The sequence below is a fragment of the Gouania willdenowi genome, chromosome 9 (assembly GCF_900634775.1).
Source record: "Gouania willdenowi chromosome 9, fGouWil2.1, whole genome shotgun sequence".
Taxonomy (NCBI): domain Eukaryota; kingdom Metazoa; phylum Chordata; class Actinopteri; order Blenniiformes; family Gobiesocidae; genus Gouania; species Gouania willdenowi.
In genome coordinates, this window is record NC_041052.1 from 24187300 (window position 1) to 24205652 (window position 18353).

General features: G+C 36.3%; 3 protein-coding genes across 3 annotated transcripts in view; 1 reads left to right on the plus strand and 2 right to left on the minus strand.

Annotated features, from left to right (window-relative positions):
- gapvd1 (GTPase activating protein and VPS9 domains 1) overlaps positions 1-18353 on the plus strand; it is a 748782-nt gene that overhangs the window by 495646 nt on the left and 234783 nt on the right. The gene's annotated exons all lie outside the window — the stretch shown is intronic.
- On the minus strand, positions 965-8152 carry slc7a4 (solute carrier family 7 member 4). The gene is given in 6 exon segments (XM_028456976.1): positions 965-2838; positions 5280-5388; positions 5517-5983; positions 5986-6219; positions 6315-7244; positions 7247-8152. Coding segments are annotated over 6 exon segments (2004 nt in total). The 5' UTR covers positions 7296-8152; the 3' UTR covers positions 965-2623.
- On the minus strand, positions 12995-17708 carry dgcr6 (DiGeorge syndrome critical region gene 6). Its single transcript, XM_028457020.1, has 5 exons — positions 17400-17708; positions 17156-17316; positions 16921-17021; positions 15373-15513; positions 12995-14173 (listed from the first exon to the last, which is right to left on the minus strand). The coding sequence occupies exons 1-5, from the start codon at positions 17498-17500 to the stop codon at positions 14096-14098; spliced, it is 582 nt and encodes a 193-aa protein (XP_028312821.1). The 5' UTR covers positions 17501-17708; the 3' UTR covers positions 12995-14095.

Here is an 18353-nt window from a genome sequence, read left to right on the forward strand (position 1 = left end):
CTTTTTAAATGTGCTTTGTAAACACACTCATACATACACACAAGATGAAGACATAAGCAAGCAAATATTGTGTTTGAAAAAACCACCACAGTCCATATCTCTCACTGACCTCAATGTTTAAAAGAATTGATCGTGCCAAAAAACACATGACACACACACACACACACAAATAAAAACCCGAGCTGAAAAACAATATGCAATCTATGAAGAGAGGATTCTGACAAAATGCCTCCAACTGTACATTCTCTTTAGTTTTTGTGATTTGGTTTGTGCCTCTGATAAAATTAAGTCCTACTGTCTCCAAATAATTAAACACATGACGTAAGTAAACCATTCAGACTGGTAATTCCCCCAGAGTTCAGTCTGCATCCATCCTGATTAAGGCCATGGGTTCTTCATTAACACATGGACAAGGTGAACTGAATAGACTAAACATCTTTTTTAAAGTATATGAATAATGTCTAATGTAAAATTGAGCTTTGTTTTGTCAGTGATAAAAGTGCAGACTGATGCTGTGTTAGCTGTATAATCAAAATGGTCTAATATTAGTGGCAGCCTGTAATTTAGGTTAAGCTGCACATCCACAACGACTGGTGCAAATCTGCTGAGATAGGAAGCAGATCACAGTTTAACACATTCACCTCCGTTTGCCTGTCAGCTCATATTTATGTGCAAAGACTCCTTTTCAGTTGTGCTTGCTGATATAGGACACAAATATATGATCTAATTCAGAGATGGACAACTTCTGTAACAGAGGGAGCCACAAAAATGCAAGGTCACATTCTAAACATTAATGTCAGTATAATGACCAACCTGAGCGTTAATATGGGTAAAAACAACATTTTTGTGCTTATGTGTATTTTTGGACTCATTTTGTGCATTTGTGTTTGTTTCTGAAGTCCTTTTGTGAATGTTTGTTGTCATTTTGTGTGATGTACTGTTATTTATGTGTATATTTAGTGGTCTTGTATTATTCTCTCTCTCTCTCTCTCTCTCTCTCTCTCTCTCTCTATATATATATATATATATAGTCTACATATTTTGCAAGTCATTTGAGTGTTTTTATGTTAATATTGTGTAGCTGTTTTGTGTGTTCTTAGAGAAAATGTGTGAGTTTATTTTGTCCTTATGTAAACTTTCTTTAATTTTGTATGCTTTTTGGAGTCATTTTGTGTGTGTTTGTTTTAGCTTTGAGCATTTTTATTCATTGCCCCTTTGCATGTGGCCCCCGGGCTACCAGTTGCCTATCTCTGATTTAATTCCTCCTGAGGTTATCTCATTTAGAAACCAGTTATACCTCTAAATGATATATGTATTTTATATAAATACCTCATGCCAACAAGTGAAAAAGAGGATTGAGCTCTTTGCTAAAGGTTTGTGAGAAAAAGATTGTGCTCTACAGCAAGACTGGAGGGGCATCATGGGATAAGAATTAAGAGATTAGGTGAAGACCTCACAGTTTATATCCAATTAAAGAAGACAATTGCTGATGGAGACTGATAAAGGTCCATGCAGAACCATATAATGCAGCACACAAAAAGACACAACAAAAAGATACAAGACACAAACTGGGTAAACTAAGGAGACTCAGTCAAATAAAGCTATCAAGCACATGATAAGAAAAATACATACTACATCTTATAATATAAGAATAAAAATTTTAGCTCTAATTAATATACTTAAAAGCATCCAAACGAAAGGAACTCCAGGTTTTACTTTTGAATCTGTCATTCTTTTGACTTAGGGCAACAAAACGGCAGACAAGTAAAAACTTTACATTTTAGTTTAAAAGTACATTTGATTTTAAGGTCAAATTTCATAAATGACTAGTATGTTGGTTTTATCAACAAGAATAATGAGCCAAACCTGGATGTTGAGTTTAAACAAACGATCTATTGTTTGTTACCAATAAACCAATGCATATATTTATGCATATATATATATATTAATTAACTATTTCAGATGTCAATTCAAAGAAAAAAAAAAGAAAACTGATTTAAGAGGTTTAAAGCCAGAGGTTCTCAACTGATTTAGCTTCAGGACCCACCACCGTCCTCTTGATAACAAGCTACAACTGATCAAGGAAACTATTTTAGGTGCTAAATTATACAAGTTTTGCACATAAAGGTTTTACACTTACCCATTGCACCAAATCAAACAATCAGTGTATTTACAGCCCTTATCAAGAACTCAGAAACTCATAATTAATTAATCCAAAAGGGCAATTCAATAAGAAACTAGATTAATAGCTTAATACTATAAATATTGAACTCCAGTGAAAGTTGGACCCCAAATAACCACAAACTGCTGTTTTTGATATTTGCTACATAATCAACCCACTTAAAAATATTTCTTTCTTCTATGAAAGGTGATCAAAACCATTCAAAATGGGTCAGTGAACTTCTTTTAAGTCTCTGATCACGAGTTGAGAACATCTGGTTTGGCTTTATGTCAGTGCATCCCAGTCTGTGCTGTCCTGATGTTGATATTTGCGGAGCAACAAGTACAAATGGTCACACACTTTGGAAAGAAAAACACAGCGTACAGTAAGTGGCAGTCAGCTTACATGTTGGAAACAACAGGTAATATCAGGCAGTTGTAGCAATGACTCAAACCAGTCCCATCATCTGGTTCCTGCGCTCTCAGCTGTGGCTGGAGAGGAGGCGTTGACCTGAGGAGCTGAGGCGTCCGTTTGACCTTCAGGCTGGACGGGCTGGACTGTTTCTACCAGGCTCCCACTGGGAAGCACCACATAGCGAGCAGCCATGTCTTTGGGCTGCAGCTCCCGCTTTCCTTCTTTACTGTGCCAGATCCCATAGCCAAAATACACAAGTAAACCTGAGGAAGAAATTCAGTTTAGAGCCTTAAATGACTTAGGACAACAGGGTCGACTTAAAAAATGTGTGCCTGTGAGTGCTTCATTCTCAACACATTATTGAACAAGCTAATACACTTACAGTAGCCAATTTATTTTGGATAAAATGCTTGTGGTCACGCATCAGTATTAAGAATATGAAAAATTAAATGAATATTATTTATATGATGTGTAACTGAGAGTCACTATGAACTTTATCAGCGAGGAACAACTAATGCTCTTACATTGTCACATTTACAAAATCATCAAATATATGTGCTGCATAGACAAAGAAAGTTATTTGAATGTTTTCCATATTAACAGAAACAATTACATTCAAAGCTCCTTTTTCACCATTTTTGACATATTGGCTGTGTTCGAAATCACATACTAATGTACTACTCATCCTAAGTCTGACGTCAAAATGAGTATGTTGTGCGTTCACAATAAATAGTATGAAAAGCTTAAGTATGCACAGTGGGCACATTAGTCATACTTAACCTCATCGCATCCTCATTTAAAAACAAAAGCATCTCTTCTCGTATTCCATTAGTTTTTAACACTTCTGTAAATAGGGCTCTTATTTTGAAGTTAGGCCGAAGTTTTGTCAGTAGCACAATGGAAAGTCTCCAAAAATCTCCCAAAATGTCGGCATGAAATGTGTTTCTGCGAGTTTTATGGATCCAATGACCACATGTTGATATTGTAATTGGTCATTTTCTCGTTTAAAATGTTTTCAGAACTTTCAAAAGTTTAGCCTCAGTGTGCTTCTGGTTTTTGTAGTTGTAGGTTTGAAATGCATCTTGGGAAACTTGGATGTATAATTCAGTGGGAACGCTCATCATCCTAATCCTCCTAACTATACTTATAGTATATAGTAGACAGCAGAGGTGAAAGTAACGGATTACAATACTGTAGTTGAGTCGCTTTTATGGGTACTTTTTGGAGTATATTTCTAAGTCAGTCATTTGACCTGAACTTACTGTAAGTACGTTTTAAAAGAAGTAAAGCAAATTGTCACATTTATACGCCCAACCGTTACTGAGTAAATTATTGTTTTTTTGTTTTAAAATGGTCAATGGACATTGTGAAATTACAAAAAAATGAAAAGACCAGACAACAATCAAATGCATCACATCATAGCAGACCAACCAGATTAGAGGTAATACATGGCGCCCAAAACACCATGAATGCTGATTATTTTTTCAGAGCATCGCCATGACAAAGCATATGATATTGGTGTTGTTTTATTTAAACAAGAATTGTACATTTTGACAAACCTTTTATTTTATACAGATGCCTTGAAAATAAATTAAGTTCCAATTGTGCAAGATCTCATCTCTTTCTTTTTAAGTTTATACATGAGATGTTTACTGTATGCAAGGGAACCGTAGCAAGATTTATCATCAAAAATAAACATGGGAGGAGAAAGTAACTATTAACTTTTATTTGGAATACTATTTAATTGAGATAATTTTTACTTGTATTTGAGTACTTTATGTATGACTTGTATGACATGAGTTTTATTTGCACTTGAGTACAATTTCAATCAAAATCAGTACTTCTACTTGAGTAGGATATATCAGAACTATTTACACCTGTCGTAGACAGTGTATACTCATTGAGTGTGTAGTATAGTGCGTTAGTAATCGATTTTGAACAATGCCCTTATGTTTAACACCATCCTATTGTATGGAAAAAATAATAATTTTGATATCCAGTAATAAAAATGTGACGCAATGCCGACGTTTGCACAATTAACTGCCACATAGTACAGCAGCATCTTTAAAAGTATTTTGGAGGCCGTGCAAGAGTCTCTTTGTGAGTCACAACCAATTTATGGTCATTCTCCAAAAGCAGTCCGGCACCACGCGAAAACCAACATTAAAATGCTAATTTTATCGTTAAGATGGACATAAAGTTGTGAAACATTTCATAGAAGTTAGCATCAACATGAAAAGTGGCGACATCAGGTCTTTAACTCAACATGGTCTCAGACGTATATAATCATCAATGTCAATATTGATTTATTTGTAGTTTAATATTTAAACACTACTTAAACGCATTAGACTCTAGCTCTTTCAAAGTTAATTACAGTAAGTCTGTTAGACCCCAGAATAAGCACTGAGCAAGCAGTCCTTGCAAGCGTGATCCAGCTCAAGACAAGAGTGCTAACGTGCGACTGACTGACAGGGACTTTTAAATAGTATATGAATTCAGAGTGAACTTTGGCTAATGCAAATATCTCGTGTCTCCAGTTAAACATCTATGACTGGGAGTGTTTGATCAATATTATTCAAACTTAAACATCGTCAGAGTATCTTGCTCATTCACGATTTAAATGTGTTTGCATTGCGTGCTAAAAGTATTTTTCTTTTTCTTTTTGGCTACATGGTGCTCTGTCTAATTTCAGATGATTCCTTACCGATAGCGATCCATACAGTGAATCGAATCCAGGTAAGAGAGCTGAGTTTCATCATGAGGAATATATTAAACAGGATACTGGCACCTGGAATCAAAGGAACCAGAGGTACCTACCAAAACAAAATACTTCAGTCAGTCTACATGCACACGACGCAGCATCATCTCACAATAACCACAGGTATAAATGACTAAAGCTCAAACTGTTTTTCTGATAATTTGTTGTCACATAATAGCTCACCTGAAAAGTTTTGTTGTTTTTCTGTGGCTCATGAGCCCATATGAGTGCCAGGCTGAGGATGTAAACTGTACTAAAAATGACCACCAGCATTATAAAGCTCCACAGTGGCAGCTGCAGGTGGTTTCTCCCAAACTCCACCACAGCACAGAGGGACACTGAGCTCACGACCAGAGCAAGCACGCAGAAAGCCACCACCTCTCCCGGCTCGCAGTTTCCAAACAGCCTGTTCAGATACGGTTCCCAGCAGGCTTTCAGCTGACCCACTCCGCGTCGCTCTTTTGTCTGCCTCTCCACCAGCTGGAGCTTGTCAGAGAAGGACTCGTACTGCTTCATCTCCTCATTGTTCTCAGTAATAGTCTGAGCCTCTGATGGGGCAATAGTACCCTCTGTGTTAAGGTCGGGAGTTGTGGAAGTAGTTTCCTTAGAGCTGGCTTTCTCAGCCTGGAAGCGCAGCACAATAACGCTGCTGCGACAAATGTGTATGCCAGAAGTGTTCCAATAGACAAAAACTGAACCAAGGCTTCAAGGTCAAAAATTAAAGCTAGGACGGCCATAAGAAAACCAAACACAAGAATGGCATTGACTGGAACTTTGGTGACGGGATTGACTTTCGCAAAAAAAGAGAAAAACAAGCCATCATCTGCCATAGCGTATACAATCCGAGGAAGGGAGAAGAGATTACAGAGCAGGACAGTGTTCATGGCTGGAGAAGGGAACACAGAACATGTATGTAAGAATTACAATCACACAGTATTCAGTAACATTTATAATAGTTGTTAATCAGATGTTTACACTCACCACAAATCGAACCTACAGCAACAATGATTCCAGCCCAACTGTAACCGCGCCGAAAAAATGCATCTGATAGAGCTGAGTTTGGGTCCAGAGTACTCCAGGGCACTATCAGCGTGAGCACAGTGGACACCAGGATGTAGGCCAGAGCTGCCAGTGTGAGAGACACTGCGGTGGCAATAGGAACGGCTCTCTGAGGGTTTTTTGCCTCCTCGCTTGAGGAAGCGATGACATCAAAGCCCACAAAAGCATAAAAGCATGTGGCCGAGCCAGCCAGTATTCCCGAAATCCCAAACGGTGCAAAGCCTCCTTGCGCCTGGCTCCAGTTGGCAGGCTCAGCCAACATAAAGCCGAACACCATGATAAAAAGAATGACACACAAGCTGATGATGGAGAAAACATGGTTAAGGTAAGAGGACACTTTGACTCCAAAAGAAATAAAGCACGAGGCAACTATTAGGATTCCTGCCGCAAGCAGATCCGGATAGTGGGCAAGGAAGGGCACGTTCCACTGCATGATGTGTGTCTCTGTGAAGTTTTGGATAGTGTGGTTAAATATTGAGTCCAAATAGCCACTCCAGGCACGGGCTACAGCAGCGCCTCCAATCATATTCTCCAAGATCACATTCCAGCCAATAAGGAAGGCCCAAATCTCTCCTACCGAGACATATGTAAACATGTAGGCTGATCCCGTTTTGGGAATGCGTGCTCCAAACTCTGCATAACAGAACGCTGCGAGCAAAGATGCGATGCCTGCAAACAAGAAAGATATGATGACAGCAGGCCCGGCCGTGTCTTTAGCCACAGTTCCTGTCAGGACGTAGAGCCCAGAGCCCACCATGCCCCCCACACCCAACAGGGTCAGGTCCAGGACGGACAGGCAGCGTTTCAGCGACGTTGCCATTATGTCTTTATCTAGGATCTTGAGCCGGTTACTTTCTGACAGAAACGCACAGCTGGCGCGCAGCCTCTTGGACAGGCTGCCATAGTTACAGGCTAGAGTAGCCCACTGAGTGTGTTTGGGTCGTTGTTAAACCAGATTCATCTTCTGTCTGTAGAAAACCTGCAAGAAATTATATGATGTACATGAAAACAAAATCAACACCCACAGCTGCTGTAAACAGTAGAGCCCGACCGATTAATCGGGTCGATTTTAGCTAACAGCGATTAATCGACATTGGCCATGGGAGCTTTAATTCCTCTAATTCAGAATAAAAGTTAAATCCTCTTTAAACTAACCTTGTAAACACTTAATTCCTAATGCAAATTCCGAATTAAACTTAAATCAGAATTAGGTGTGGTTTATTCCAATTTCAATTCGGAATTAAGTAATTCCTCTTTCTTGTAACACTTAATTCCGTTTTTAAGTTGAATCTGGTCGTTCTGTGCATGAGTGACTTGCCGCACTGACGCCCTGGTGAAGACATAGTCCAAGACGACCGGCCGGACTCAAGCTGAGACTATTTATTTAACAAGAGCCTTAAAAGAAATGGATATAATGAAAAGAGTGGATGGACGGATGCATAAACATGCGGACATTCACACGGACTTATTACACACACGAACCTCAACAAATTGAATGGCTTCATCGGGGCCTGAAGCACCAGAGTTTCACTAATGATGCGCGAATCATTATAAAGTATCATTTTTTTGACTCAGCGTCCTGTGTAGTGGAGGTAGAACAGCTGTTGTATTAACCACTGGCTTTGATTGACCAGAGTATGAACTTCTATCTCTTTTCTCTCTCTTCTACTCCACAGAGCAAAGTGAACCTGTGTGTTATTGTGGAGCTGCTGCTTCAAAACTACAATCAAAATAAAGGTGAAAACAATTCTCATGTGGTCTTCGATGTGGTTCCCATAAAAGAAAAGGTTTGTTGTGTGTTTTTCCCGATAGACGTGATACGTCACGACCGCCGCCTCTCCAATCAGAGCCTTCCCAACCCCCAGACTTAAAGAGAAATAGAATAAAGCTGAATAAACTGGTTTTCCATGTAAACCTCTATTCACAATTACAATTTCCATGTAAACATGAAGCAGAACACTTCCAAATTAAAAAAACGTCATGTAACCATGGCTATTGGTTAATAGTCTGATTGAATAATCGGCCGGGCTATAATATGTAAATAATGTATTCCATTTTTTTGTAGCATGGAGATTCAGTGGCTCTGTGCTGTGTTTTCTGGATTATAAGTTAGAAGTTATAAATTGGCAGTAATGATTACAAAATTACAACAATGGAATAAGTGCATTAGTTCCGTTCATTGTTCATAGTTACATTTGGCCTTTTTGATTTGTCCATGACTACGTTTACAATTTCAGCAACCTATTGCATTTAAAAATGAATTTTTATAAATCCCTCTTAAAGCTTTTTGTTTGAAGTTTGCCTGTTCTCCTCCACTCGTGTGGGTTTCCACTTCCCTCCTACAGTATTATCATACAGTCTAAAAACATGTATGTTACATGTAGTCTAAAATAGCTCATAAGAGTGGCTGTGTTGGTGCTAGACTTTTTCTTCTTTTTTTTGTAAAAAAGAAGAAATGAGATGGAAATATTCTGGCACAAATCAATGACCAATATCCTGATTCTAAATCCTTAACCAACATATATCAACCACGAGGTCCAAGAAAGAGTATTTGTTAATTCTTTTTCATGGTCATATCTGGTTTATTACTTTATACTCTACATAACCTCTTATTTACACACACTACGTCATTACACTTTACCTATACAGTCCCCTCCAAAGGTATTGGAATGGCAAGGTCAATTCCTTTGTTTTTGTTGTATACTGAAGAGATTTGGGTTTCAGATCAAAATATGAATATGAGACAAAATTTCAGAATTCCAGATTTTGTTTGATGGTATTTACATGTGTTAAACAACTCAGGACAGAGCACCTTTTGTTTGAACCCACCCACTTTTCAAGTGAGCAAAAGTATTGGAGCATGTGACTGATGGGTGTTTGTAGTTGCTCGGGATTGATTGCTTAAACATTAAATAGTTATTGTTTTTGGCTTTGGATTTCAAACACACAAGCTCATCTGTGAAGCATGGTGGAGGTAACGTCATGGCTTGGGCTTGCATGGCTGCTTCCTGAACAGGCTCACTCGTCTTTATTGATGATGTAACTCATGATGATAGCAGCAGAATTAATTATGAAGTCTACAAAACCATTTTGTCTGGCAATTTACAGAAAAATGCATCCAAACTAATCGGGAGAAGCTTCATCATGCAATAAGACAATGATCCAAAACACACTACCAACACAACAAAGGACTTCATCAGGGGGAACAGTGGAAGGTCTTTGACTGGCCAAGTCAATCAGCGGACCTTAACCCAATAGTGAACTGGAAGGCCTGGAAAAGCATTTCAAATGAAGAATTCAACAGTCTGGTGAAGTCATTGGGTCGCAGGCTTGATGCAGTTATTGCAAGTGAGGGTTATGTCACCAAATATGAAATGTTACACACTTTAAGTTAATTTAATAATGTATGTTCTAATGCTTTTGCTCACTTGAAAAGTGGGTGGGTTCAAACAAAAGGCGCTCTGTTGTTTAACACATCGAGATGTAAATACCATGAAATAAAAGCTGGAATTCTGAACTTTTGTCTCATGTTCATGTTTTGATCTGGAACCCAAATGTCTTCAGTAAACAACAAAAAGAAAGGAATTGACCTTGCCGTTCCAATACTTTTAGAGGGGACTGTATATGCTGGAGTAGCGGCAAAGAATGCCTGAAATCTAATACAGAACATGCATACTCCACATAGATGTAGGGGGATGATGCTGACTTTCTGGCTTTGGAGGAATAATGCTCAGACAATTAAAGGAAACGTAAGATTTGAGTTATGAGGCAGTGTCAGTGGTTAAGGACTACAATACACATCAATATACGGCAGCAAACACTGAGTGCAAATTTAGCCTCCAAGCAAAACAACAAAGTGTCAAACAAATAAAAAGCAAACTGCATCCAATATGTTCACAAAAGCTACAGCCCAAAAACGTATACATGGTTGTAGCAAAAAATAAAACAAAATAAAAATAATAAGAATTTAAAAAAAAAAAAAAAAAATGATTTGAATAAAGTTATTGCAACCTTTGATGATATTTGTCATTATTTGCTTAAAAAGTTTTATCTTTGATTGATAATCTAGGTAATTTAACCTGATAAATGAAAATGATTTGTTATAATAATAACAGAGGAATAAGCTAACCTATATATTTGCATCTTTGCAAATACATTTTATTTGTAACATGAATAAGTAATAATCAAATTACTTAACAATGTTGTACATTATGTTTAGATGACTCGCTGTATTACAGTTACAACCTTTAAAGCCTTTTTGAAGGCGACCGTAATGCTGTGTGATACTGCGTTTTAAAAACACCCCTGGCGACCCTAAATGATAATTCAACACATTTTCATGTTTTTATTGTTTGTTTAAACATTGCACATTTAGTCCTTTCCACGAAATTAGAAGCATCCTTTTAATCTGGGCGGTGCAAGACTTGATGGTAGTGGAGACAGCAGGACGCCTCCATTATCATTACGTAACGCTTTATTCTCATGTAGAAATAAGACCGCGCTCAGTCCACGTCACGCTGTTATAGCGACCAGAGCACACGCTGCAGAAGAATAATAAACAAAGGAATAGAACAAAACGTCGCTTTCAAAGCATAATCAATCATTTATATCAAATGGACACGACGACAGAGCCGGGGCCGTCATGGTGCATCACCTGACTCTGCGCAGCAGGAGCTATACGAGAAATATAGATGGTACTTTAAATGTCACCATCTGATGTAGACATTAGTAGATGAAGCCATTGGAGAACACAGTAGTTCTTTACCTTTGTTGTTCACTGGGAGTCATTGGCGCAGCTGTGGTTCCGGGGCTGAGGAAAGTTCCCGGACAACACCGTCTGCGGTGAAGAAGCAGATGGAAGGTGCAGTGAGGAGTAAAACCACTGTGCACACACAGCCAGGAAGGCTTCTTAAAGAGACATACACACTGTTTTTACACACTCAACCACACCCACTGACTAGTGATCAAGACACGGCCCGCGGATCAAATCCGCCCTTTACACAGGAACCAGTGTGTTTTACAGGGAAGAAAAGAACTTTAGCCTATAGCAGTGTTTAAACCTTACCTGATTAAATCATAATTACTGATTAAAAATATATTTTAAGAAAATGTAATTATTCAATTATTATTAAAAAATTATATTAAACTCACATAAATTCCTTGAGCGCTACATAATGACTATTGTTGTAATTAGTGTTGAAAAAAAATTGAATTGAATCAATATTAAGTCTTTTTTTTTTTTTTTTTTTACAATTAAAACATAACACAATTTTAAACAACTGTTTTCTAAACGTTCACTTTATCAAATATAAATCAAGTTCAAAAAGTATATATAAAAATATCTAAGCTGCCGCAATTTGTCAATAATCTTGGCTATACTCTCCTTTAACACAGTATAACAAACATGATCAAAAACGAATCTTAGAAGAAAAAAAATTGTCTTTGGGGTCGCCAGAAATGCGTGAATTTGAAATGGGGTCGCCAGAAATGAGTGAATTTGAAATGGGGTCGCCAGAAATGAGTGAATTTGAAATGGGGTCACGATCCAAAAAAGTTTGGGAACCATTGGCCTATAGTGAAAGAGAAACAGTTCAGGTGTGACTGAAATTTTCTGTCACAAATATTTCACTGGGATAGAGTTGTTTTAGTTGTGATGCAAATAATCATCTGTGATGCATGCATGTTTTACACATTTAAAAAATCTCTCAAAACGTTTGTCACTAAATGGCAAAAAAATAAAAAATAAAATAAATAAAAAGTGACACCAAGTGCTTTTTACCTGTTTGTTTCTTTTAAAGATCATAGCCTAATTATTTAAGATTTATTCATACATTACATGTATAGGTGCTTATAAAAGAACAGTAAAACACAGTTTGTAAAATGAATGAGGGAAACAATAACAGAAGCTAATCAAAAACTTAAGTTTACATTTATTATATTGCTTTTCATTGTATTTTTCTTCTTTTATTTTTGGTATTCAGCTCTAAATGGACACTTTAAGTTTCCATTGGGATGATTGTTGTTTGATTTTTGTCTGTTATATATGATAAGAATAAATGCTATGTTTTTTTTTATTTTTTTTAAATAGGTTTGTAAATGCTTCACAGAGTTTAAGAAGCAGACACAACTAAATATCACTGTTCAGATGATGTGAAATAGGCGTTCATGTTCAAATTGCTCCAAAGAATCCACTTATAATAAGTGAGGTGATTGGCTTGGCTGAGAATCATTAGGAATGGACATAAGACCGTGAGAAATCTCCTCTTTGGTCCAAAATTAAGATTTTTGATTCCATCTGCCGTGTGTTTGCAAAACACAGAAAAGGTGAGTGAATGGTTTCCACTGTGAAGCATAGGCTGTGACAGTGCTTTGCTGGCATTTGTAATTGTATGTACTTTTAATTTAATATTTTAATACCGTGCAAGTTGGTGGAAAATAAGTTTCCCCTTTGGGGATTCATACATTTTCTTTAATTTTGTGTTTAATTGGAAATATTTTTGTACCATGATGAATTTTATAACTTGAAGAGAATCATAACAATACATCAGTATAGTGACAATCATAATGTTTGATTGAAATCCAAGAATCCTTTGAATACACAGTTGATTCTCAGAATATTTTATTAATAACTCTGTAAGAAATCCAAGAATACAGTAGATGTTAGACAAAACAGCAAATGTCTGTGTTGTACTGAACATGTTTGTTCTTTGGCCGCCAAAGATCAGACAACAATAACAAAAATGAAAACCAAAACAAGATTAGATGAAAATAACTGCATCCGCTGAAAAAAAAAAAATGGTTCACAAAAAAATAAAACACAAAGAAAAAGTAGAAATGGTAAATAATAAATAGCATTACAAAACAATTCCAGAATAGTGCAACTTCATAAAAATATCCAAGTGTGATGCACAAAGCTAAGTGCAGTGCAATACTGATCAGACTTCTGTCTCTGTGCTTATATAGAAATAAAGCATTCCTTATAAACCACTCAGAAGGCCTACAAAGAGACAACATTTCACAAACTGGTAATGGGACTGCCATTCATCTCTTTGGATCCATCCAAATATAACCAAGATGGAGAATTTAGAACAAAAAAACGCTACAAAAATCAGTGTGCAAATATAATTCAAGCTGCCATAAAGCACTTTGTTTCTTTATAGGAATCAGAACATATCACTTAGTCCTTTCTCTGTTACAAAGTTAACAAAGACTTTGTACAATGTAAATTATTACAGCCAAGTACTGAGTCATTTTTCACTTTCTTTAATCCCTCAGATGTGTGTGGGTCAATAATAACTAAAAACCAAACCCCCCCCCCTTAATAACTCCCTATGAATGCATAAACAATTTATATAACATTTCTGGATGAAGCTTCCGAAAGTACTTTTAAATGATGGCTAACACTGAACTATGGAAACTATTCAGTGTGTTAAGCATCACTTTTTATCCTCAATCTGAATAGATCCTATTTAAAAGGATTTTTTATTTTTTTTTAAAAGAAAAAAGTAACAATGTTAGGTTGACTTTTTTATCTACTTACTTTTAACAGTAGAAACTGAAAAATTTGCTTCGTAAAAAAGTAACTAACTATTGTAGTGTTAGAAGGGTGATAAGGAGGCAGAATGTGAACAGAACAAATCCCCTTCTGTTCATATAAATGCTCTCAACTTAGAGGTTGAGAATGACATAAATGATGGATGTTCTCATTGTATGCCAGCCTGTGACTCCTTCTGCTGAAGCTTTAAGATCAACACAAGTAGGTTCATCTGCATCATCAGCTCCTGAAACACACAGCAATAGGAAACACATTAATGGGCTTTTGTGAACGCTTTCACACCACAGCCATCTAACCCCAGTTTGTGGTGAAGATAGTTGCAATTAGGCCTGAACGATTAATTGCATTTGCTATATTATCGCGATATCATAAAATGCGATTTTCTAATCGCAAAGGCTGCAGTTTTTTAAAAAAATGTATTTACATTTATTTATTCAGTTTTTTTCATTGTCCTGTCTTGTACTGTCCTGTTAAGTTCAGAGAGTGTTTAAGAAGTGCAGTCCACATGTTTACATGTTTCATGAAACGTAAAGTTATGTGTGTTATATGTTGAAGACATAAAGCCACAGATTTTTTTTTTGCTTTATTGTTGTAATCTGTGCTTTAAAATGTATATTCTATATTCATTAAAAATTTAAATAAATCTGAAATTGTTTATTATGAAACAGATTGATTTATTGCTTGTGTTCATTGAGAAATACATGACAAGAGGCCCTTGAAAAAAATAATTGCATATTAAATCGCAATATTGAGGGAAAAAAAATCGCAATTAAATTATTTTCCAAAATCGTTCAGCCCTAGTTGCAATTCTCATTAGCGTACAAACGTGGGTCATTTCTAGGGGTGAGTATTGGCAAAGACGTTGCAATACAATACATATTGCAATACTTGGGTCACGATATGATATTATACGATATTATCGCGATATATATATATATATATATATATATAAATAATGAAAGCATTGTAACCATCACTGAAATATTGCACAAATACACAAAAATATTGATTAAATATAAAAAAAAAATGTAAAAAAACACCCCTAGTCATTTCAGGTGTAAGCCAAGTTTGCATCCTGTTGGAACAACAGTTCTGAACTACGCAGATTTTAAAGACAAATAGTAGTTTAATGCAGACAAAATTTGGACACATTTATTCAATTACAGCAATTCTATTCATTTATTTTTTCATCTTAATCAAAGGTTATTTTAGATAATACAGCCTTAATCGAGTAGAAGTTCTGAGTAATTTTGTCCAGTCAGTTTATACATGTCCAAAAGTGAACAAAACCAAGGGAAGGTCTGAAACTGTTAGCACTGTGTTTACCCATTTGAACTGAGTACTCTGGAACATCCTGTTGTATTAATCACAAAGATCTTTACGTGTAGCGTTAACATGCAGTTGACTGAAAGTGTGATCTTTAACCTGGGGATTTGTGGTGATAAAAAAGCCGGGGACTCCTGCCTTCTCCAACGTGTTCTGCTGGTCGATCACTTTCTGATCCATTTCTGAAACTATTTTCTTATCCATCATTTGTTGTTCTTCTCGCACACGAATCTCCAACGCCTGGCGAAAAAACAGCAAATCGTCAATCATCAAGTACGTTACTAACTAGGGGTGTCCCGATCCGATATCGGACATCAGTCCGATATCAGCCTGAAAACAAATATCGAATTCAAATTTCCAATTTATTTTATTTTTTTTTGCGATTTATTTTTTATTTATTTCATTCAATTGTAGAATACTGTAGATAATATGTTGAAGGTTAAAATGTATGTAACCAATTGGTTGATAATAAATGGGTCAGTTTTTCCTTTTACCTACTGTTGCTGACTATAGAGGGTTTTCACGGAGCGTCATCCATTTCGTCATCAACCCGGAAGTCGGCATTTTTGCGATAAAGCAGCAGGTCTACAGAAAATCCAGAATTTTGAGATGGAATGGTGAATTATTAACATGTTTTTGGCTGTACCAATCAGTCGAACAGTGAGACACATTTGGAATTTTATAGATTGCCAAAAATCACAACAAATCAGGGAGAACAATCTCACAAGTTATCAGAGGAAAGAAGGCACTTGTGGCTAGCAAAGCTAAACCAGGATCTACGAGGCAAAAATCTGGACAACATCCAAATTTGTTGGGCCCATTTCTTGTCAGGAAAGTAAGTTGTTGTTTGTAGCAGCTCTTAACTAATTTTCTAGTGTGATGATGATAATATAATTCATATCAACGCCAAAACACCCCGTCATGAGAACAGTTTCTTCCCCCAGGCTGTCGCTCTAATGAACGCTAAACAGTCAAAGACTGTCAGACCTGTTGCTGTGAAATAACCCTGGAACTAAATTGTAACTGTGAATGTACATACAAGTATATTATTTGATTTAAATGTAAATACCAAAAAAGATAATCACATGTTTACTTCATCATCCTTTTGCACTACTCACCACTGCAGGTTAGTTTTTATCCTACTGATGATGTGTTGTTGCAATGTTCGGATGTTGTCCAGATTTTTGCCTCACAGATCCTGGTTTAGCTTTGTTAGCCACAAGCGCCTCCTTTCCTCTGATAACTTGTGAGATTGTTCTCCCTGATTTGTTATGATTTTTGGCAATCTATAAAACTCCAAATGTGTCTCACTGTTTGACTGATTGGTACAGGTAAAAACACGGCAATAGTTCACCATTTTGCCTCACAATTTGAGATTTTCTTGTTAGTAGACCTGCTGCTTTATCTCCAAAATGGCGACTTCCGGGTTGATGACGCGCCGTGAAAACCCTCTCCTGTTCTCTGTTTGAGTAACATCACTTGATCGAGCCTTTTCTAACATTCCACACTACAAAATAAGTAATCATTTTTCTTAATAAAAAAAATAAAAAATAAATCAGTATCATATTGGAAATTAAAAAGTTGTATCGGGACATCCCTAACCATGACTATGCTGGTCATGAAATGTACTTAGATTACAGTGTTTACCTCTAGTTCTGTTTGTTGGTTTGACTTTAGAAGTGCAAGGTTGTGTGCCTTGCATGACTGCAGAGCATCTTTGTGCTTTCTGACCAGCTCCTGTTTGAGTGCTGATGAAGGACACAATAATACACATGCATGAGGGATAAGGTGGCTTACACTCAAATACAGCAAGGTATTATAATGGAGTTCAAGAGGGAATTAAAGCATTATCTATAATAGGGAAGAGAAGCATGACACAAACCTTGGTGTTCACCGTGCAGCTTTTGCCGCTGATTGTACAGATTTTTCTCCGTTAGATGCTGAATATCCAGGAGACCCTTCACTATCTCATACACAGTCCCATCGATGAGCGCTAAGGCCAGGTCACTCAGAGTGTTGTACGACAGGCGCTGCTGGAAGGAGCTGAACATGAAGAAGAATCAAGTGTCACCATTATAAGAGAACCTGCACCATGCTCACAGAAAAACAGGAACAAACCAGAGCACCTCGGTAAATCTTTGACAAAGGTTTGAAGCTCAGAGAGCAGGTAGTAATGTCGCTCCTGTTGAATAGTGGGGTCGCTGTCGATGAAAGAATAACAATCCATCTTTGGAAACACTGCCACTAAACCCACACAGTTAAGAACTTTACGAAGAAAAGATATCTAAATCTACTCAACACAGACCCTTGTTTCAAATCTGACCAGTTTGTGTTTCTTATACCGCGTTATCGACGACATTAGAAATGAGTAAAATAAATAAAACGCGCAGCATTTAACTTGTAACAGGCATTTGTTGTGATCGGTGCCGATTGAGGACCAGTAGGTGGCTGATTATATGCCTGTCAGTAAACACGCACAAAGTAGCGCGTCCGTTAGTCCTTTGTCATTATAAAAGTTATTTAGTTCATTTCGATTACAGCAAAATATAAAATAAAATAAAATAAAATAAAATAAAATGACGATTCCCTATCTTCCTACGATTTAATTATTCATTTATTATTGTTTTTTTTACCGTCTATAGATTTATTTATTTTTTGCAGGCCTACCAGTGTAACAAGTTTTTATAATAATAATAATAATAATAATAATAATAATAATAATAATAATAATTATTATTATTATTATTATTATTGTTTTTTTACCGTCTATAGATTTATTTATTTTTTGCAGGCCTACCAGTGTAACAAGTTTTTTATAATAATAATAATAATAATAATAATAATAATAATAATAATAATAATAATAATAATAATGATAATAATAATAATAATAATAATGATAATAATAATTATCTCAAGTGAATATAAAATATAAAACAAAGAACATTACGTAAGTAAGACAACATTTTCACTTTTAAAGTGACTTACAATTCACACGTCTAATGAAAACTAAATAATCAAAGTCATCGTGATTTTCTTCTTCTTCTTCTTCTTCTTCTTCTTCTTCTTCTTCTTCTTCT

Bases quoted from the DNA above. Each gene is read 5' to 3' on its own strand.
- dgcr6 (XM_028457020.1), bottom strand. From the start codon at position 17,500: ATGGATTGTTATTCTTTCATCGACAGCGACCCCACTATTCAACAGGAG. The intron at 15,514-16,920 runs GTAAACACTGTA...TTTTTTCGCCAG, and splicing joins ACCAACAAACAGAACTAGAG to GCGTTGGAGATTCGTGTGCG. The intron at 14,174-15,372 runs GTTAAAGATCAC...TGTGTGTTTCAG, and splicing joins TTATCACCACAAATCCCCAG to GAGCTGATGATGCAGATGAA.